The sequence below is a fragment of the Rhipicephalus sanguineus genome, chromosome 8 (assembly GCF_013339695.2).
Source record: "Rhipicephalus sanguineus isolate Rsan-2018 chromosome 8, BIME_Rsan_1.4, whole genome shotgun sequence".
Lineage (NCBI taxonomy): Eukaryota > Metazoa > Arthropoda > Arachnida > Ixodida > Ixodidae > Rhipicephalus > Rhipicephalus sanguineus.
In genome coordinates this window covers 32,375,199-32,398,443 of record NC_051183.1, presented here as the reverse complement: position 1 = coordinate 32,398,443, position 23,245 = coordinate 32,375,199, and the positions used below count along the sequence as shown (strand labels likewise).

General features: G+C 50.8%; 2 protein-coding genes across 3 annotated transcripts in view; one reads left to right on the top strand and one right to left on the bottom strand.

Annotated features, from left to right (window-relative positions):
• Positions 1 to 7,649: 7,649 nt before the first annotated feature.
• LOC125759427 (uncharacterized) lies at positions 7,650 to 8,802 on the top strand. Its single transcript, XM_049418186.1, has one exon. It carries the CDS (start codon positions 7,890 to 7,892, stop codon positions 8,742 to 8,744), a length of 855 nt encoding a protein of 284 aa, XP_049274143.1. The 5' UTR covers positions 7,650 to 7,889; the 3' UTR covers positions 8,745 to 8,802.
• Positions 8,803 to 15,401: 6,599 nt separating this feature from the next.
• Positions 15,402 to 23,245, bottom strand: part of LOC119401669 (fibrous sheath CABYR-binding protein) — a 108,857-nt gene continuing 101,013 nt past the window's right edge. For both annotated transcript variants that reach the window (XM_037668588.2, XM_037668593.2), the window contains 2 exons: positions 20,080 to 21,072; positions 15,402 to 17,492 (listed from right to left, as the gene is read on the bottom strand). In XM_037668588.2, the coding sequence (XP_037524516.1) occupies positions 17,430 to 17,492; positions 20,080 to 21,072 (1,056 nt within the window). In that variant the 3' untranslated portion in view covers positions 15,402 to 17,429. The remainder of the gene's footprint in view (positions 17,493 to 20,079; positions 21,073 to 23,245) is intronic.

Sequence of the window (23,245 nt, the reverse complement as noted above, 5' to 3'; positions counted from 1 at the left end):
CATTAGTTAACAAATTGAAGTGTACACGTGTGACCACAGCAACGTCGATGGCATTTCGCGAATCAGTAACATTCGTGGCGTCAAGATAACTAATGTTATGGTGAGGTTATCAGAGGTAGAGTTGCACGTCAACGTAGTTTTTATACGTTCATTTCAGAGTTCTTGTTGGGGTCACGGGAACTTCGTCTGTCGCGGCCGCTCGGGCGCCCCTTGTAAACACGCGGGAGGCGCCCCGACTCGCGGTGCTCGGAGGCAGCTTTGCAGCTGCTGTGCTAGTTGTCACGTGGTCATAGAGGGCGGCAGCGAGCTTTGGGCTGGACGGAGCCTTCGCGCCGCGACGTCGCTACAAACGCCTCAGTATGTCGACGGCGCCTACCGCTGTTTACAAACATATGGAGTAGGTCTATAAATAGGTGTGAAGAGGGCTCTTCATAAGGGGGGGCCAACTTTTCCTCCAGCGAACCCCCCCCCCCCTCTCCCCTCCTCATTGGTCGAGTCCAAACGAAAACAAGCATTGCAATGGATACAGAAAACGAGGATGAAGCAAGACGTGCTTCTTAGAACGGCATGACTGTGGTCCTCGGCTTTACGGAGGTAAAGGTGGGAGGCAAACAGTTCTTGGAATGCAACACCAGGGGTCCTCGGCCACCATGATCATCAAAAATCTGCATAGCCATAACCCTGAGCTTTAAACAATGACGGTACAGGTGAGTGGAGGTATGTTGCAGACTTGGCGCCCCTCTTGGAATATTAAGGGCGGCCGCCTCTCCGCCCGGTCAGGAGGCTACAGCCCCATCCATCCATCCATCGCTGTGATTTGATGAAGGTGCAGTATGATATATATGCACGTACCGGCCGCGTCCTCCCGTCGCGAGAGGTAATTGTTGATCTTGACGAGGGCCGTTCCGATGCTGTCCGCGCGGAAGCTGCCGCCATTCTGGCCCTGCACGATCCACGAGCTGCACACGTAGCCGTAGAAATCGCTGCACGCGTCCCTGCTGGTGTTGAGGAGGCCGGACAGGTACTCGCGGGCGGCCACGCACTCGGCCGTGACGCAGGCCAAAGGGGACGGCACCCGGCTGGCGTAGAAGGCCGCGATCACGGCGCCCATCAGTATGGAGCCTAGGAGGGCGACGGCGCAGATGGCAGCGCCGTACAGAAGGCGCTCTCGCTGACTGTCCATCTCCGTCACGAAGGACACGTTGAGAGCTGCAAACGGCGATCATCAGCACCAGACAGCGCTTCTTCCGCAGAGGCGTGCGCATAAGGAAGGAGGGGGGGGAGGAAAGCCTCCCCTCCACCCATCACCTAAGAGGGGCGCCAATTGAGCCCCATATTTTTGCTCAATCGGACCTGTGCCGTCATTGTTTAAAGTTCAGGGACATGACTACGTAGGTTCTTGACAAAAATGGCGGCTCATGGCTGTTGTATTCTAAGAACAGTTAACTTCCTATTTTTGCCCCCTAAAAGCCGGGGACAAAGGGCAAGCCGCTGTGAGCAGCACGCCACGACTTCATTTTTTAAAATTTCGCATCCATTGCAAAACCTTTTGTTTTCGTACTCGTCCAAGAGGGGGTAACAATAGGGGGAAGGGGGCGAATTTTTGCGAAGTGACACAATACATACCCATTCTGTCACTTCGTTAGGTGCAGGGGCGCACTTCACTTTACCCGTTACTCCTATTTGGTCTTAAAAAAACACTAATTTACACACGGACAAGGGAACATCAAACGAGGACGGACGCTGACTGCCAACATTCGCGCTGACTGCCCGTCATCGTGTGATGTTTCCTTGTCTGCGTGTCAATTAGCGCTGCTTTTAAATGCGAAGCATTTCTTAGCGAACTTCTGCGACTTTGAGTCTATCTATCTATCTATCTATCTATCTATCTATCTATCTATCTATCTATCTATCTATCTATCTATCTATCTATCTATCTATCTATCTATCTATCTATCTATCTATCTATCTATCTATCTATCTATCTATCTATCTATCTATCTATCTATCTATCTATCTATCTATCTATCTATCTATCTATCTATCTATCTATCTATCTAGCCGTCTACGACTTTGTGCTCTCCTGCTCGTTTGGTTAATCGAATGTACATCAAAATTGGTATGGCATATCATGACTGTATGACGAACATGAATGACAAGTTACAACATGAAAATCATGACATGCATGTCATGAACGACATGATATGCATGCCACAGTCTTGGTGCTCTTACGGCCGTTTCGTTAACTTGATATATACCAAAATAGATACGGCGTGACAAGAGTGTATGACGAACACGACTGACAGGTCCTAACGTGAAAATCATAACACGCATGTCATGTACAGCGTGATATACATGCCACGCTCATGGTGCGCTCGCGGCCGTTTCGCTAGCTTGATATATACCAACATTGGTACTGCGCGACGTTACTGTGTAACGAACATAAATAACACGACTTAACATGATAATCATGAGAAGCATGTTGTGTACAGCATGACTTACGTGCCGCGCTCATGGTGCACTGGCGGCCCTTTTGCTAGCTTGATCTACCCCGAAATCGGTATTGCGCGATGTGACTGTGTGACGAACATAATTAACACGACTTAACATGAAAATCATGAAAGCATGTCATGTACAGCATGACTTACGTGCCACGCTCGTGGTGCACTGGCGGCCGTTTTGCTAGCTTGATCTACCCCGAAATCGGTATTGCGCGATGTGACTGTGTGACGAACATAAATAACACGACTTAACATGAAAATCATGACAAGCATGTCATGTACAGCATGACTTACGTGCCGCGCTCATGGTGCACTGGCGGCCCTTTTGCTAGCTTGATCTACCCCGAAATCGGTATTGCGCGATGTGACTGTGTGACGAACATAATTAACACGACTTAACATGAAACTTCATGAAAGCATGTCATGTACAGCATGACCTACGTGCCGCGCTCATGGTGCGCTGGCGGCCGTTTTGCTAGCTTGATCTACCCCGAAATCGGTATTGCGCGATGTGACTGTGTGACGAACATAAATAACACGACTTAACATGAAAATCATGACAAGCATGTCATGTACAGCATGACTTACGTGCCGCGCTCATGGTGCACTGGCGGCCCTTTTGCTAGCTTGATCTACCCCGAAATCGGTATTGCGCGATGTGACTGTGTGACGAACATAATTAACACGACTTAACATGAAACTTCATGAAAGCATGTCATGTACAGCATGACCTACGTGCCGCGCTCATGGTGCACTGGCGGCCGTTTTGCTAACTTGATCTACCCCGAAATCGGTATTGCGCGATGTGACTGTGTGACGAACATAAATAACACGACTTAACATGAAAATCATGACAAGCATGTCATGTACAGCATGACTTACGTGCCGCGCTCATGGTGCACTGGCGGCCCTTTTGCTAGCTTGATCTACCCCGAAATCGGTATTGCGCGATGTGACTGTGTGACGAACATAATTAACACGACTTAACATGAAACTTCATGAAAGCATGTCATGTACAGCATGACCTACGTGCCGCGCTCATGGTGCGCTGGCGGCCGTTTTGCTAGCTTGATCTACCCCGAAATCGGTATTGCGTGACGTGACTGTGTGACGAACATAAATAACACGACTTAACATGAAAATCATGACAAGCATGTCATGTACAGCATGACTTACGTGCCGCGCTCATGGTGCACTGGCGGCCCTTTTGCTAGCTTGATCTACCCCGAAATCGGTATTGCGCGATGTGACTGTGTGACGAACATAATTAACACGACTTAACATGAAACTTCATGAAAGCATGTCATGTACAGCATGACCTACGTGCCGCGCTCATGGTGCGCTGGCGGCCGTTTTGCTAGCTTGATCTACCCCGAAATCGGTATTGCGTGACGTGACTGTGTGACGAACATAAATAACACGACTTAACATGAAAATCATGAAAGCATGTCATGTAGGGCATGCTTTAGACGCCACGCTCATGGTGCGCTCGCGGCCGTTTTGTTAGCTGGATATATACCAAAATCAGTATGGAATGACCTGAGTGCGCGTCGAATATAAATAGCAGATCATGAATTGTGTGTATATATATATATATATATATATATATATATATATATATTAACTCATCCCCCGAAGAAGGGAGGACCCCTCCCGAAACTGTTGGGAATTAAATATTTATATCACTGTTGACAACGCCTCCGTTGTATTATACCTATTATATATATATATATATATATATATATATATATATATATATATATATATATATATATATATATATATATATATATATATATATATATATATATATATATATGCGTTTCATTAGCATGGCATATACCAGATTGTACATGCATGCATTCATGGCATACTTGCGATATATAGTGACCTAGATGTCACGACATGAATGTCAATGACAAACAAGACGATGTATGCAGCTCTTTTCTGGCTGCTTCGCATTACATCGATTCCCACATTGCGTGGGATCTGCCGGCTTTTTCTTTTTTGATGGATTTTTACCAACAAGCTCGCATCCAAACACTTTTTTAAGTCTCCTATTTTGGGCTTCGTTTAGGCTGTAAGCTAGGCGAAGCTTAACGGTGCGCTGAGTACCCACTACTCGGCCGTCTACCTCGGTTTTCATTATGCTGGAAACCCACAAGTTCGATTGCTCCACGAATCAATAATTTGAGATGCGGACTGTTGCGCACAAAAAACAGGGACACAAGAAGGAACACAGACAGACAGACGAAGCGCAATAGTCCGCATCAGGATGAATCACCAAGAAGCCCAAGTTGAAACCCTCTTGAAGATCATTTGAGAACTCACGGTAGAAGGACCATTGGCCTGAGGACCCGACAGCGCTCTTGCGCGCATCGTGCGAAGACCCCCCGGGATCTTCGCTTCCCCTGGACAACAGCCTGCTGCTGTCGCTATCTTTTTTGTGAGTGCCCTGGGTGCGCGGCTTTGGAGCTCTGGTGCTCGGCCGTCCCTGCTCAAATTGTTGCCGCATGGGCGCTGGCGCTGACGTAACAGCTGGTGCAGCTGGACCCTGCTGGACTGGCTCCTGCTTCGGAACTTTTTCGAGGAAGACGGTTTATTCAGTCAATTAGCTACAGTGTACCGTGTACTGTACATTAATCATGCATGTAGGGTAAGCGTGCAGGGTTGGCAAAAAGGCAATTTAATGCCTGAATGTGCCATAACCCGACCCAGTCATTAAACCGCATAATGAACAGTTACACAACAATTAACAATAATAGTAATAAAGAAGCAGCCATAGTTATACAAATTATTATAACAACGAACAAAACATCGCCGGAAGATCATTCATACTTTGAGACCTGCGTTGACTCCCGGACCCCTCTGTAGGTAATGGAGGCTTGCGTTGTTCCGCTGAGTCAGCGCCTTTGTCCTTCCTGGATGAAGACGAGCTCTTCTGGATCGTGGGAACGCGGGCCACTGTGCGAGCTTGTTTCTGGTCTGGTGGCAGAACTGCCGTGTCCCCGTCTTCGATGACGACTGCGTCAGCACCCGCCTGCACGGAAGGCTGGACTACTCGTTGGTTGCGGGAAGTTGACGGAGCGGAAGACACTGTGTCGCCGTTGCTCTTCGGTGCGTCTGCCGAGGTATTGTCCGCGGGTCCCACGGAGTTAGCCGGCACCAACTTGGAGGAAGGCCCTCTGTGACACTCCGTGGACGCAGCGTCGATCGAAGCTCCAGCGGTGGTGGCGTCGACTCCAATGTACAGCGCGTCGGCTTTGGCGACCAGGTCGTGAATTACGGCCGCGAAGTTGCCGATCGCCGACGCCTCCGGATACTGAAACGCGTGGCTAGGCGTTTCGTCGACCGAGGAACGTCGTTGCGACTTAAGGGGCGCCTCGGTCGCCGCGGACTCCGTCGGTTCTCGTTCAGCGCCCGTGTTCGACTTCGCCGAGCCGCGGTGCCGACGTTTCTTTTTGCCTCGCGAGGACCGACGGACACTCACGGGAGGCGCCGTGTCCGCTTCGCCACCCAGCATACTCGACTTCGATCGCGTGCTGAGGCGCGTTTCGGCTACGGTAGGGGCCACGGTGAGAAGCTGGCATGCGTCGGCTGCGGACGGCACGTCATCGACAGCGCCTCTACCGCCTGGCGATACGGTTTGGCGTGAAGGAGACGCCTCGAGAGTATGATCCTCAGTGGCGAGTCCTGAGGCGGCTTGCCGTGTGCTGGAGTCCGTAGAGCGTGCCGCTTCGTCAGCTACGCGTCTTCGAGACGGATCGAGGGAGCGTGTTACGGGAGTGGCCGCTTTGGAGCCCCTGTCGGCTTCGACGCCGTCCGCGGACTGACTGCGAGGTTCAGTACGCGGCCTGAACTTACTGCTCGCGGCGGTTCCGCCCGGGTCAGGCTGTTTACGTCGTCTCATCGGGACAAATATGTTGTCTAATTATGTCTGGCGATGAGTGCTACACGAAGCCGAGAGAAGACTCTTCTGCTGAATAAGTTGAGAGAACGCCGGACGCGTTGCCGATACCTCGAGATTCTTTTTCTTCTTCTGGCGGGTCGATGACTGATCATGATGCTGATAATTCGCTTCCTGATGGCGCTCATCCACAAAGGGGGATGAGCCAAGAACCGAGCGGGAGGGTCAATGAGTCATGATGATGATGCTCTTGGGATCCTAGCCAAAGGATTGCTGAGGTGGAGGAAGAGGAAGTGGTTACTGTGTTTCATGCAAGGAGGTTTCTTTAACCTCCTTGGTTTCATATTACTTATTACTCTCAAAGGCCCTCTTTTAGCGAATCTTCTTTACCTATTTCTATTTATATATTGTGATCCTAATCAAATATTGTTATTCAGAAAACGTTTTCATGCTTACAATTTAACAATTTCTTTCTGACCTTCCCGATTTTTCGCTAATCCGCCAGAGTGAATGTCAGCCATAGAGTTTCATATTATAGTGTGAAACTCTGTGGTGTCCGCCAACAGTTTCAAGCATGTACTACATCGAATCGCTGCAGTCAAGTAGAAGCCACAACAACCAACTTTCTGGAAATCCATGCAGTAACCCATGCAGCTTGAACCACTTTACCCACTCCCCCAGACATTAACATAAGCACTTTCTTTCCTTTTGGCATTGCGGTTCAATTCGGCAGATTAAACTAGCAAATCCTGCGGCTTGAAATAGAGGGTGTGGAGGAAAGAGATGGTGATAAACTACATGACATGACAAGAAAACTTTATTAAGGTCCTGAACAGCTCACGCACGGGGGGACTTGGGATGAGCCAATGGTTTCACCCATGACAAGACTGGCAGACCTAGACCCACTGCAACATCATGGCCTTCTGGACAACTTGAAGTTGTTCTAGATGCTCTGGAATTTTGAGGGTGGGTTTCGAGAAGTCCTTGGCTTGAAGTGAACAGGCCTCCATAGCAGGACACAGCCAGAGCATGTGTTGAAAATTACAAGATTCGTGTCCGCAATTGCGGCATTCGTGTGAGTTTTCCTGATCTATTAATTGCATTAAGCGAGGGTTAGGGTAAGGTCTAATCTGTAGTATTCTAAACTTAGATGCCTGGGCCCTGCTGGTGCCGTCGTAAGCCGAAGCCTTGCCCATAGATGATGAGCGAGGCAGCTGCGAACGAGCGAGCGTCGACGACGAAGAAGTGAACGCAAGTTGCTCGCGCGTGCCTCGCTGGCTGGGCCGGTGGACGGAACACTGCGCGCCGTTTTACCAGACCAATAACACGAAAAGCGCTGCGCTGGTCCGTTTCCTACCGCGATATGAACACGGACGACGACCGTCAGCGGTGCGCGCCGCCCTCCTAGTGGACGACAGGACCTCCGCGGTGCCACAGGCCCGTCACGGCTCGCCAGGCCCCGAGAGCCAGGTATAGCGAGGATGGGCGCGACGTCAGCGGCGGCTGTCCTGGGAGTGACCGTGCTGCTTTCCTTCGTGGTTTGCGGCCGGGCCAACGTGGACGTCGACGAGCACGACTTAAACGACAAGTTCCTCGACACCCTGATCAAGACCAAGGACAGCCGGTCCTTCCTGAACGACCTCATCTACAAGATACAGCTGCTGCTAAACGACACGGACGATCCGCAGCAGCACACCACTCTTGCCTCGCCCAAGAGTCACGTAGTACACTGGGCCGCCGAAGGTATGGGGCCGAGCGCAGGAGGGGACACCGTGGATCTCTCGGCAGCGGTGAGTGGTAGCCCCAGTAGCAGTGCCAATAGCAGCAGCAGCAATAGCAGCAAGAGCGGCAGTAGCAACAGCAGTGTGCCGAGTTTCGTGCGTCAGCAGCCGCCTCAGAAGCAGTCTAAGAAGCAGCCTCAGAAGCAGTACCAGAAACAGTCTCAGAAGCAGTCTCAGCCGCTGGTTTCGCCTCAGCAACAGGCGTCGCTTCTGGTCAACGTCTCCCTGGAGTCGCTGCTGGCGTTGCCGGCCAACATGACGATGGACTCGATGCAGATCTTCAACCAGACGGGCTTCATGAGCAACGAGACGGTGGTGGACGTGGCAGCAGAGAGAGAGGCCAAGAGGAACAACGCCATGGGGCCGGACGCCAGCCAGCGAGTGGCGACGCTGGGCGTAATCATTTGCCTGACGTTCGTGGGCACGGCCACCTGCATCGTGGTCATGGCGCTGTACTCGTCCAAGTTCAGCGGCATCATTCTGCTCAGCAACGGCCGCTGGTGGTGTCCCATGGTGACCCGCGGCAATGGCGTCGAACGCCAACTGCTTGTGTAGTCGTGCCTTCTCTCTCATTCTTGACTGTGACTTGTTTTTAAAGTGTCTTGACAGCTTCTTCTTTTTTGCCCCTTCGCTCACAAAACGTACGGCAATAAAGCCAGAGTATCCTGTACGGAAAGACTCGCGTGACACTGTTCAGACAAGGCTGTATCGTGGCTAATGTCTCGTTAACGCTGGATTGTTTTTACGAAGGCGTACTCAAGCATGTGACGGCGGTGACGGATGCGTGTTGTCAATTCTTATTTCACCGAAGTACTAGCTTAACGTCGAGGACTACAGCGCACGAAAGCAAAGAAGAGTGACGTCCCAGCATTTGTGGTATGCTCCAGACCGATAGGAACTTGGTGTTGTAAACTGCCGAATAGGTTTGAAGTGCAGCGGCTGCGAAAGAAAGTTTTATTTCGGAAGTTGAAAGCACAGCCGGACAATGTCCTGGAATTCAGCTCCGTATGCTAGGCATGTCATACGTTGCATTTTGCTTACGAATAAACTCTTCCCAGAGGACAACTCCTAATGTCTCAATGACCACACTAGCCTATGACTAGGCGTCAGTATGACGTATGAGGCAGTGAGCTAGCAAAAAACCGTGACTCGAGGCAGAACCTCTTCTTTGAAAGCACTTGTATACTGCTCGGGACGTAGTATGCTGCTCCGTACGCAATGCCGAGCTCGTGATAACGGGAACACTCGGCTCTCATGTGCGCCTGATTATTTCCTTACTAAGATTAATTACGTGATTCCCGAAGCTCTAAGGAGGTGCTCTATTTAAGCTCGCACCCTCTCTCCATTCTGACACCCACATTGCAATGTTTGGAACGGTTACTCCGTTTATGCCTCAGTATGGGTGCACGATTGAACACGTCGTAATTTTGACACGTCTCGCAAACTACAGCTGATACCACTTGATGAATATTTACTGAGCCTTTGGCAAGATAACTCTGTAAGGGTGTCTTTGCAATACACATTTACAACAGAGCTGTTACGCTCGAGGTGGGCCGTTTGTCGTAAATAGAAAATTATCATCATCATGAACCGGCACGCACTCTCTCCGTCATCATCGTCCTCTTCTTCCTCTTCTTCTTCGCTCCCAGAACACGCACGCGCATTTCTGTGGCACATAAGCGCTAGGAGTTTCTACAGCAGAGTTGTCGTGCTCGAGGTTGGCCGTGTGTCGTAGATAAAAAATCATCATCATGAACCTGCACGCGCTCTCTTCTTCATTGTCGTCTTCCGCTTCGTTCCCCTGAACACGTGCGCCTATTTCTCAGGCGTGGGATGCAATAACTGGCGGGCGATACAACGAGCACAGAGAGAAAGAGAGGGAAAGAGAAATAAAGACAGAGAAAGAGAGAAATTCTTGGCGAGCGCAAGCATAACCATGTATAGTATAATATAGCAAGGGGTGGGAAAAAATTGTAGTGGCTTAGCTCGGCTGTGCCAGGATATACGTAGCGTGATCTAAGGTTCAGCTTATTATTCTTAGCTCTCCTGGTTGTCTAGGATTAGCTTGATTATCATGCTTACTGCTGCTTCAATGACACACACACGGTATATGCATTATGTGACGCATGTATATTTATTTTTTGCTCAACGCCATTTCTCTATCGCCACAAAGACGGCTCGGTGGTCAGCGTAGTAACACGCTGGTGTCTCTATGACCCCAACGCCCGGCGCAGCGTCAGACGGCCACTGCACAACGGAGGCGCACAGCTGGGCGCGCGCCGGCGCCAGTATGTCTGCCGCGGCTATGATGTCACTCCTCTGGAATGCGCAGATCGGCGAGGCGCGTGCGGCGGCTCCGGTGCGCCGTGTGACGTCACTGCTCCTCGCGCATGCGCAGCACGGCTCTCGGGACTGCCACGCGAAACTGCTCCAGCTCGGCCAGTGTAGCTAACGCTACAAAAGAGAGGTGAGAGGGTAAAAGCTTAGCCAAGCCAAGACCAGCTAGCTGCCCACCGGCTTTGCTGTGGCCCAGCCTTTTGCGCGACATAGTGCTATCTGCGCTAATTTTTTTTCTCTGAAGCATCAGGTCTGAAGTTCGCACAGCGGCTGAGTGATAACTTTATTTATTAAAGGGTGTGGGGGTCAAGGAAAGAGAGGGTCAAGCTATGTACGCTGCCAGGCCGCGCTTCTCGATGACGTCTTCAGCTGTTGCCGTACCCGTGTCTGGACATCTCGGTCTGTACCGAAAAGAAGGGCCTCCAATTGCCCCACGGTGTCGGGTGGCGAAACTCAGTTACGTGTTGCTCGTATTCCATGCTCAACTTCTTATCATCGTCGATCATCATCATCATCCGCCCGGATGGATGTAACGCCACACCTCTGTGTTTATTTGGAATGCGTACAAGATCGCACCACTTATGTACACTGCAGGACGAAAACCTGAAAGGAGACACCCACCCCGGGGACTAACGCCAATAAATACATTCACACATAAAACAAGGAAGCGAACCGAGTGTGCGCAACTGTGGGCCGATTCCCCGACGTAACTCGACGCGTCAAAAATTGGCAATGTCGTTTCACGTATACCTGCCGCAGATGGGCACGATGTATGTTTAGAACTTTGCACTTTCCATATACTAAAGGACCCTTTGGCACAGAAACGGGAAAGTATGCGAGGCCATGCAAGATTTCATAGAACAATCAAAGAGATTTACACAATAACCACAGTTCCAAAGTTACATAGTTAACCAAAAGCAAAATACAGCAAGATTCATTTCTATATTAATTTATTTCTTATTTGATGAGAATTAATTCCACCCACCTTTTTCCTTTTTTTTTAAATTATTATTCTCGTAAAATTAACTTGTAAAAAATCTTTTTGTTATACAAAATAAGAAATCATTCTGATTTCTAGTTTTTCAATATTTTTTCTAAGCTACTCGATTCTTGGCCAATCCCCCTGAGTGGGTGTGAGCCAGCAGTACAGGATCTGCATCTACATAAACAGTGCAGGACGAAGACGGGGTAAGGAAACAGGAGGGAGCGCTGTGTTGGCCCAGCACGTGATGAAAACGTCAGAGCACGCGGTAGGTTTCAGTACTCCCCATTTCGTTTTGTCAAAGTGGCTAGAACAGCTTTTCTTTTTCGAAACTCGTCCGTGAGCCGACCGAACTGGCGCGCATGGATTAAAAAGCTACGGGGCACTGATGTAGCTTTCAGCGAAAGATATTACGAGGGCACGTAGATGTGTTCCGCATATCTCTGGCTTGTCGTCATTTCTTGCGATGAAAGCTACATCAATGGCATACTAACATGCTCAAAACGCTATGTTACCGGGCACCAAACATCATATTTCATATTGATTTCTTGCGCGATCCTGACGCAAAAAATCAATATGAAATCACCGCCCAAGCATTCCGTACAGGTGGCTATTAAGCCAAGCTGAAACGCACAGCCTCGGTTTATATCACTGGATTATTCCCGACGGTTCATTAGTCTTTCTCAGTTATTCGTTACGTCTGTCTAGAAGTCCTAACTTGTGTTTTGCCACCTGTGTGTTCCCCTCTTCATTTTTAGTGGACCAGTAGTGATTAGTGGGATTTACCCGGTTGCTGTGGCATATACCCGCGGACTACTACTTCGTATTTAGTGGGCCAGTGGTGTGTACTGGGGCCAGCGGCGTAGCCAGGGGGTGGCACACCGGGCCCGTGCCCCCCCCCCCCCCCCCAATTTTTTTTCCCATAGCACTCAGAGCACAAAATAAACACTCGACCACATGTACCTGCCCGGTCACCACTTCAGATCAAAACGGTGCCCCCCCTCCCCCGAATTTTTTCCCCATAGGATACAGAGCACAAAATGACATTGCATTTAGCGGCCAGATTCGCATTTAGCGGCCAAATTCGTAGCGACATTAAGCAGTTATCTCGAGCTATCACGCATACAAGTACTTGTAATCAAAGTTTTGATGTCATGCTTCAAGCCGTGAATACTGCCCCTAATTCACACCATTCACTGCCCCTCATTCGGCATCAAGTAGCACAAACCCAAGAAGTTGTGGCTAAAGCCGGAACATAACTATTTCTTTCCTAGCATGGCTGCCTTACAGCGTAATGAAGAAAACACCTACAAACATGAATGCAGCGTGAAGCAAGTCCAGTAATGTTCTATGATTGCTACTATCTTCACTTCACTTTCCGATGGCATACCGGTCACTGTAGAGCTCAGAGCGTCGGGTACTTTAGCGGCCGCCGTGGTCTTCCCCTTAAGCTTCACTTAGAGGTTCTCTTGCGGAATGCTCAGGTTCTTTAAGCCACACGAGTCGATTTTAAGCATGAAACGCTTCTAGCTGTCGTTCTCGGATGCCTTAAAGTGACGTTGATCTAAAAGCCAGCGCCGTTATTCGTGCACTCAAACGAGACATCTGGACATCGTTGCAAGAGCAGAACGAGTACATACAGGCAACCAGCCAAAAAAGTTTCGCGGCACGGACACTTTGCAGCCTCTTCGACAGATGGCACCACGCTGCGCACGGCCACGGGTGCGGCGCACCAGCTTCTGGTCTGCGTTGCGTCATGGCTGCGTAGGCTTCACAAAGCCCAATATTTATACCACACAGTGACAGCAAACAATGGCGTCCATGTGATCAGTACACAGTATGGTGTGGTGTGGCGCGCCCTTGCGAACATGTACTACATTCATATCATATCATCTCCAACCAATCTCCTTTACCGGTAGCCATTTCATGCTTATATCGTTTTTCGATTACGGGAGACTGTGACAAGAACGAGGGCGTAGCCTGAACTTTTTCGAGGGGGGAGGGTTCAACCATACTTTATGTATGTTCGTGTGTGTGCTTATATGTGTGCGTGTATATATACGCAAGCAAAATTTAATATTGTCGAGGATGGGCGGGGTTTGAACCCCCCAACCGGTCTCTTGGCTACGCCCCTGGACAAGAACTTCTATTGAAACGTCCTCAGCAAAATGATTAAGCGGAGCCGAAGGCTCCTATATCAAGTTGGCGGCTCTGTCCATGACGTAACTGAGAGATGGTGACTTTCAGCGACGTCACGGGCCATCTGGACAGCCTATAATAGATGTGTGAAGTCTGTACTATGCAGCAGGCCATCCCGTTTGGCTTTGTCTGTAGGTTGGAGCCGCGTTGGACGGGCACAGTCAGAGCATATTATCGAAAGGACAGGACACATGTCCGCACTGGGGTGAGGTATGCGCTCTGGCGATGAGCTACGTTCGCGCCTTTAAGAGCCTAAACGACTACTACTACTAGTGGTTCTTGGGGGAGAAAGGAAAAGGGCGCGTTTAGAGGAGGGAATTTTCCTCCTGCTTAGTCTGTCGTGAGATACGATGTCGTGAAAGGTGGATAGAGGGTCTTCAGGGGGCAATCCTGTGGGATAACTGGGCCGTTTGTGTGGGCGCGGGGCGTGAAATCTCGCGCTAGACAGTGGGCCTGCTCGTTCGGATTGTGCATCCTGTTGGAGTGACTACGTCAACGTGAGACAGGAACCACGAGATGTGTCTGTAGGTCACTGGAGAGATTTTAGCACTATGCTAGCTAGCTGCTTAGATATTAGGGTGGCTGAAAAGGACATGACCGCCGTACGTGAGTCTGAGAAAACTGTCATTGGGCCCTTGACAGCATGGAGGGCCAAGGCTATCGCAGTCTCCTCCACCACGTAAGAGTTTCGTGCAAACGGACGCTGCGCTGATCAGCGTTCCAAGCGCGTCTACGATTGAGAATGCCTACCTATCTTCCCTGCCGTACTTGGCAGCGTCAACAAAGAGGGCATCAGCCGTATGTGGACTGATCCTTTTTGATCGCGCAATTATCCGGCGTTCGTTATATACCGGATGAACGTTTCTTGGTACGGGTTCTACCAATATACCACCTTTAGCTTCCCTGGACAGGGGATGTCTGTCAAGCTGCGCTTCCATAGGCAATATCCCTGCCACGTCAAGGACTTCGTTACCGGGCTTAATGAAAGCCTGGAGATCTTTGCGGCGAGACGCGCCTCGATTAGACAGTCAACTGCATTGTGAAGGCCAAGAGTTTCACTGTGCTAGCGGAATGTGGTAGGCCGAGTAGTCTTGTGAGACCGCACCTATCAGCGTATCAAGCTTGTTCCCAGCCTGACTCCATTTGAAGAAAGGCGCCGTGTAGTTAACGTGACTGACAAAGAAGCCTCGCAAGACTGAGGAGGTTGTCTTGCTTGAGTCGGCCCCTTCTGTTTGCAACTCTGGCAGTAAGTCTGAGTATACTAAGCGCTGATCTGACTTACAGCCTTTGGCATTGATTAAGAGTCCTAGAATTTTCACAGAGTCCACCCTCGGAATGGTGTGCCCTCCTTTGGCCGTGATTCCAATTGGTAGTGTTTCCAGGGGCTCAAGGTTCCCCATTCCTTGCCTAGCCTGCCTGCCTGCAGAGCCAGCCATTTTTTAATGAACGGCCTACGGAAGAGGCCTGAAATTTTCGAGAGTGTGAGGTTCCTATGTAGTCGTCTCCTTTGCGCTTCAAGTACCATCCGGGAATTCTGATTGGTCTTGCATGCATATATGCATCGCCTACAACACTCCCTCTGGATAGAGCCTACTTTGTTGCGAAGCACACCTTATTAAGCAAGTAAGCACCCTTTGAGATGGGACAGAAAATAAGTGTGAAATGACTGAAGTGAAAGTCAGCACAACAAGAAATGAAAAGTTTGTATCAGAAGTTTATTCAGAGTATAAACATTGGAGGGCGGAAAGAAGTGTCTGCAAACACCGTAAAAAAAATCACGTTATAAAGGCATCGAAAAAAAATTGCAGCCAGACGAGGAAAAAAACATGGACAACGCTATAGTGCTTAGAAGAAGTCGCACGGCCAGACTGGTCTGTTGCAGCCCTGGCTCAACGAGTTGTGAAAAGTACAAACGAGCTACTGAGAAATACCGCCAGGTGGCGCGTACAAATAGGCCCAGAAAAATTCTGGACCATATAAGTGTGTGTGTGTAAAGAATTCAAAGCTCCGTCGCGCTCAAAGAAGACGAAAGAATTGTTCTGGGCGTCTTGAAAGCACCAAGGCATCTCGCAGCAAAGGTACCCTGAAGCCAGAGAGGAACTGCTATCGCGTGACACGTAAACTGTGTGATGCCAAAGACTTGGCAATGAAAACCTATATCGGCCAGCCCAAAAGCGTCGCTGGCCGGCTTGAGTCGGTGCAACTACATCTATTTTAAAAGTGATAGCGCGTTACTGCTGTGTAAAGAAGAGAAAATGCAAACTTTCCAAAAATCCTGACTACGCTGACGAACGTGGCTCGAACACACGACATCCTTACAAGCACCGCACAATGAGCACGCCACAGGCTTGTGGCGTCACCAAGCGGCCATCCCACATTGTGTGGGGGAAGAACGTCCCCTTGGCGATGGACACCGCTTTACAAGGGGATAGCGACAAACGGCACATTACGGTCAACTTCCGCTGGTGAAGAAAACCTATACACCGTTCCTCTAGCTTGCACCTCGGCACGCATGCACATTTTGGGCCAAAAAGGTTCCAGGGCGTAAGCACCCCAACGAGATGTGACGACTGGTCACAACGCGCAAAGAACTGCGACCACGTTCGGGCTAGTAACAGATGATTGGCACATAAGAACACTGCGACCTCTGTCCGTGTGAGATTTGTTTTTCAAAGGCAAAAAAAAAAAACAGCTTCTGGCGCCGCCACTTCGCCTGCAGAGAAGCCTTTTGATCATAGAGGGCCTCGTCGCGGCTTCATCTCGCGTAGTACGCGCACACACACACAAACTGACCTAGAAACACAAACGGAGAGAGGACCCTCCCTGTGGCGCGTTTACAGAAAGCCGAGTGGTTAAATAATGCGTGAAGGAGCATTGGAAAACGTAGCTACGATTATAAAAGTGAACTGAAAGAAGAACACACACGTCATCTTCACCATGGCACACTATAAATCCGCAATAACGGGACTAATAAAAAAAGCGCGGACTCACTGACGAAAACGAGCTATCGAGGGAACGGGTGACCAACTTCAGAGGCACCAAGTGTCGGTTAACCGCAGTTATCCGAGAGTGCCATGTGGTGACCACATCGAAAGCTTCTTTCGCGGGGAGCTTTATCTAGGGGGGGAACTCGCAGGAGAGCGATTGGCGACGTTTCGGCTCAACCACCACGTGACACGACAAGAAATGTGTCCAGGAACACGCTGAAATTAAAAAAAAAAAAAACGGGGACTAACTGACGAGTGAAATGTATACAACTCAGCGTCGTAGAATGCCGTGCCTTTCTGCCCGTGACAAGCTATACGCGGAGCTTTTCGCCCCACGTGACGGTGAGCTACGTGACGTCACTGCTCACCTTTCCCCCACCCCCATTTTCCTTTCCCAAAGAATGGCACGACCTGGCAAACAGTTGCCGCCCGTTCCGAAGGCTTGTGTGGTCCGTGCGAATAATTTTTTCGTACGAGGAACTACAGCGTGTCTCATCCGTCAGCATCTTCGCAATACGAGCGCGTCGTGCTTCAACTAAGGTCCGACAGTTTGTCGTCGCCACCAGCCGCCAGGGGGCGCTGCTGGTATGAAAAGCCCTTCCCCTAACCCACTTGTTTCCCCGCACAAGAAGTCTCTTTCCCACCCGAGAACGTGAATACAGAACGAAAGCCACAACATGGTCAGCGGGGGCTCAGGAGCTCTAGATTCCAAGCTTGGGGCGATGACCCGTGCTTTCACTCCTCCACCTTCGGAGCCTCGGCGCTCGGACTCTCGGCTTTGGCATCGGCGGCGGGTGCCTGCAAGGAAGGACGGAACAATGTTACTCTGTGTTAAAAACAGCGTTTATTCGGCAATTACAGTGCATGCACACGTTGAAAAAAGCGAGAAAATAAGACTTAACGACTGTATAGTGACTGGGTTATAGTCGGACACAATTTAAGAAGTCCGGAGAGGCCCCGCCCAGACGACCGATGTGAAGCAGCCGATCGACTCCACGAATAAATAAATAGTCCCGCTCATGCACTCGGCAATGTTCCCCGAAGACGGGTTTACCGGTCGTCCGGCTCATGACGTCAGTCTGGAGCGTATGCCCATAGGGGCAGGCTTGTGCGCATCCGCCTTCGTGGTGGAACTGCCGCAGACTTCCAAAGCTGCATCCGACTATGGGCTAATCAGTGCATTCATACTGAACATCACATGGCCACGAGTTCTGTAAGAGACGCGGTCTCCCTTTGTGTGCCATTTCGTCCATCCTTTTTTGCCTTTGCAGTTTCGTAAAAGCTGTCGATGTCCGTGTTGGCAACCAATGCGTCCAGTAGGCCTTAATGTGGTCGTTTATTTTTTGGTTTGAGCTATCAGGTGTGACGGAGTTTGTTTCAGGTGGAACAAACTCCCTGTCCAACAATTTAGCGCTAGGCACCTTGTCAGTTTATCCTAAGCAACGAGATTGTGACGCTTTGATTCTACTGAAGCATTCAGTCTCAAAGACACGTACGTCACAACAAGAAGAGTTGGGTGTGTCATTGAATTACGCCACTCAACTGCCATTACGTGACGACCTTTCGCATCATTTAGCAAATATGCATCTACACTGTTGCATGGATTAAAGACTGCCTCCTATTCTAACCGCAGCGTATGTACAGGGGTGGTCAAAAGTTCCCAGGCCGCAACGCACGGTCAAGCAGCAGCAGCTCGCTGCTATCGGGGCGCTGTTATCGCAATCGCGCCTTGGCGCACGCTGGCGTCGCGCGTGTGCGTGGAGGGGGGTGTGCAGCCCTCGCCCTTTCTTGCTGTCGTTCACAAGAAATCGAGGAATAAACATGGTGCGTCCTGTTCGTTCAGTGTTCGACCTTCGATTTGTATACTTCCGTGCAGCGCTGCTTATTCCGCTAAGACCCCAACACAAGCTCTTCTGTATGCATTGCGGGCTCCGACCATGTTTGTATGCAGCCAATTGACCTGCGCAGACGTCTGAGAGAGCTCCCGCAGTGCCAATGGAAAATTGAGCGCACGATATTGTTCTCCAGGAAGCCGAAAACCATGGTAATGGGTTTGCTAGACGGTGTCTATAGGAAATGTGGCCACAAGCGTGATGCGTCAGATTCCGGAACACTGTCGCCCCGCTACACGCTGCACAGTATTCGAAGACCTAACAGTGAGGAAACATGACGAACCAAGTTTATACCTGGCTTTCTTATCATGGAGAGCAAGAAAGGGAGTGGGATGCAGCACCCCCCCCCTTCCACGCACACACTCGACGCCAGCGTACACCAAGGCATGATTGCGATAACAGCGCCGCGATAGCAGCGAGCTGCCGCTCCTCGGCCGGGCGTTGCGGCCTGGGAACTTTTGACCACCCCTGTCATTGCGGCGCACAGTGCAAGAAGGTATGGCTGCAGGTCATGCGAGAATATTGCCCTTCAATAGCAGTACTATCATAGGCGTGCGCAGGGTTCCCCCATCAAGGGGGGGGGGGGGGGGGCAAAGGTTCATCGCAGCGTCTTCCACCCACCCTACTAAGTCAATGTATGGAGCAGATTTTCCGCCGTCCCCCCCCCCCCCTCTTACGTGACTAGAATGGTCATTGTACGGGACAGATTTTGCGTCCCCCTCTTAGCTGATTAAAAGGGGCGGCCGCCCCCCCTGTGCGCACGCCTATGAGTATATTAATCTGGCCTTGCAGGATATCCTTAGCGGCGCTGGTGCTTTTGTACACACCGGTAAAATGCTCCGAGAGCTTGAACTGCCGCTTCGAAGTCAAATACATTTGATTTATTTCTTTGTCAGAAAACCCCACTGATAAGGATTACACTGTAGTCTCCACACTGAACATCGAGTTTAACGGCTCGATGGCACAGAATGATTTAATGCAGTGCTCTGGATTACACCTATTGACTTATCTAGATTACCGAGCAAATGAATGGAATTCCTGCATTCTTAACTGTAGTTAGTGTGAGTTGAAGACTTTCCATGTAGGTTCTTAGGCGAAAATTTTACCGATAAGCCCCTCTATAATTGCTCTAAACAGCTGGGCTTAAGCAATTTCTCGTAGCAGCAATTAATCGTTATTAAGGCAGATTCTTTGGTTTTATTTCAGCCGCTAGACCGACAGCTGGAGTTAAAAGAGTGACCAAAGAAGAATTCTGTGAATACGGGGGCTGGAAACCACTCAGCCAACATTTGGCCAAACACCATATAAAAGTGGTCGAACTCTTAATCCAAGTTTTGGGCAAGGGGACGTCTAGTCGTTAGAGCCAGTGATTCCAAACTGTAAATGACCCAAGAGGAAGATTCTTGGTCGGACGTAAGTTCTAGACAACTTGCCCACAAAAAAAGTATTCATCACTTAGGTCTCAGCAAAGAAGCAAGGTTGTTGGCGCTTACAGCATCTACTTCGGGCCTAGACTCCGCTGGGCTCGTCTGCTCAGCTGGGGTAGCGGAGGTCTCCGTGGGAGCAGCGGGTTCAGCCGGTGGCTCGGCGACGGGGCTGGAAACCTCGGGTGCCTTGTCCTCTGGCTTGCTTTCCAGGTCTTCGGCGGATGGGGACTCCGTGGCCGCCGCATCGGTCGCGGGTGCCACCGCCGGCTGTTCTACGGCGGGAAGTTCTGTGACAGGCGGGAGATCGATGTCCTTAGACTCCTCGGGTTCTGCTGCGGGCTGCTGTGCTTCGGCCGGTTTGGTCTCTTCGACCGGGGCTGAGGCATCTGCGACAGGCGCCGGCGCCTGTTGGTCAGCCTCGGCTATGGCCTTTTCGAGAACGATTTCGGTAGGCTGAGGCTCGAGGTATCCGCCATCCTGAAGCGGAGAGACGACCTCGGCGGCGGGAACGGTTGATTCAGCGGGCTGCTCCTCAACCTTCGGTTCTGCCGGTGCGGCCGCAGGAGCTTCTGTGGCGGGGGCTTCGGGTGCCGGCGCGGATTCTTCCTTGGCCGGTTCGACGGCAGCTGCTGGGGCGGGTTCCACCTTCGGTGCCTCCTCGGTCACCTTGGCTTCCTCCTCGGCAGGTTTAGCCTGTTCCACCACTGCGGGCAGTTCCTCCACCTTAGGTGCGGGTTCCGGTTCAGGCTGCTTGTGCTCTTCGGGCTTCTGCTCGGCGGGAGCTGGCGCGGCCGCAGGTTCCGGAGCGGGAGCGGGCTCGGCGACTGGCTTTGGCTCCTCCGCAGGCTTGACTTCTTCGGCGGGCTTGGCTTCCGTGGCGGCAGGGGCCGCGGGTTCCTGGGGCGCGGCGGGTTCCGCGACCTTCTCGGCTACGGGCTCGGCTGTGCCGTTGGGCACTGGCTTGACCTCGGGCACATCAGCAGTGCCGTTGGTGATGACCTCCTTGGCGGCGGCCTCAATCTTTTCAGCGGGCTTGTCTACCTGAGGCACTTCGGTTTCCTGCGCAGGTAAAGAAAAGCGAAAAATGTTAGCTGCAGTAGTGATGGCTCGCTGAGAGTAAAGTCAACTCTATTCAGTATCTCTGCATACAACGTAACATCGTTGGTGATGCGTATTACATTTGGAGGTCCATTCGGAGTGAACTGGTTTGTTTCATAACGCCACTCGAATGGAAGTGTACGAGCTGAAATTCGGTGGTTGTTGCCAGAAAAAGCGTTCAAAATGTTAGCTGGCGTAACATTTTGTGCAGCTGAATGAACACTCAGTAGCGTGGTTGTCAGACATTTCGTTAACCAAAATGAACAAGTCTATTACCACAAAAGGTCTAGAGGTTTTTTTTTTTTTTTTGCAGTTCTGTAACACTCCGGTGTATACTAAGGAAAGTCCGTCGTGAAGGTTCTGAAACTGGTAACAGAATCGGAAAAAAATATGTTGAGCGGATAGTGGGAATACGGCAACGATAGAAAATCACTATGCAAACGAAATGGGGAAGGAACGTAGGCGGAGTGTTTAAGAGTTGCGGAAGTGGTAGAAAAATCACACGGCGAAGTGATGACACGTAATACCTGTATTGGAGAATAAAAAGTACTAGTCGACGTCAAAGAAAAAAAGAGAAAAGAAAAGAAAGCAAAGCAAAGGCGGCCCACAGTGATACGGGGACAGTAGTGAAGCAGTGATGCCAGTGCTTTTGGGTGCCACACATGATAAAAGTTCTGCTCCAAGTAGCTACCGGCGCATGAGTTATCACCAGTATTGAAGCCCGGTAACTAGCTCGATCGTGACACATCGACGCTCAGCAGTCATGTCAATTCTCCGATGCCACTTAAAAACCAACCATATTACAACAGATGATAAGGGGTAACTTATCTTCATTGGAAACGAGACAGTGGATCAAGGTTACCGCTCACCCAACTGCCTCAGTAAATGACGACTCGCCTGTAGGAAACGGACATAACGGAGAAAATTACACGGATGATGTGGCACAATGTGCTATGTCATCGCGGCAGCGTAAGCGGCATTTAGGAGTGCTTCCAAGAATTTCAGCCACGGGCGCAAAAGCCAGTGCTCAAGTTCCAGCTGACAGACAAACGCGAAGTCGCAGCTTAAATTTAGCGCAACGCAACGCGCCTAAGGTCCTCCAGCGCTGGCTTATCGAGAAGGCCAATGACATTTCACCACCAGCTGAGGCCCAGCAACGCGACCAGCTGACCGACTCTAAATATTTGCTGGAGGACGGCTAAAAACAGCCGTCCTCCGGAAACCGAGGCCTTTCCTTCGCTAAGGCGGAGAAAAAAAAAAAAAAAAACTAGAGCTGCGCAGAAGGGGTTTAACGCTCATAACCGCGCAGTTGACGTTGTTGCAACAGGCCCGGCCCAATTGCTAGCCGCGCCTCGCGCTCTTGGCCCGATGAAAGCGTGGGCACTGGGCCACGTGAGCGAGCGCGCGCGCTCCGAGAGGTGAAACACGGTCACGAGTCTTCCGCGGCCTTCTGAAGCGGCACGCGGGAGAAGCCGGTGCGCACCGGTCTACGACGTTAAATATGTTTACGCCAGGCGCGCGCTGGAGAGAGCAGGCAGGAAAGCAAGCTATGCACGCCTTTCTGACGGCGCAGCAGCTGCTGCTGCTACCGCTATGCGTCGCAAAGCTGCGCATTCCAGCGAAAGATTCTCGCGGGCGCGGCGCCAGAAGGGCGCGGAGTCGAACGTCACAGGAAGCGGAGACGAGCCCCCGCAGGGTGCCCTTCCCCGGGGCGCCGACAAGAGGTAGGCGTCACGGGGCGACGGCGAGTCAGCTGTGGGTAGACGGCGTGAAACAAGGACGACATGGAAGGCGCTTGTGGAACGTTGGTGGACGCATAGCGGTAGTGAACGCGTAGTGTACTATTGAGTCAGCGGCGCGGTATTCCAGGGACAAGACGGTACGAGGTGACGGGATCGCAGCGACGTATACGGAAGTTGAGATGGGAGTAGAGGCACATGTGACTGCCGGCGCACAGTTTCATGCAAAGTATGACACAGGTATACTCTAGCGCCGCCATCGTTTCGCTAGTCTCGGAACCGGATTCGGTGCAGATCTTCGAGCTTGTGGCATCACGGGCTGACGTCACATGCATAATGTTTTGTGTACCATAACGCCACATCAACCCATGACTCCATATGCAATACCCCGTCAA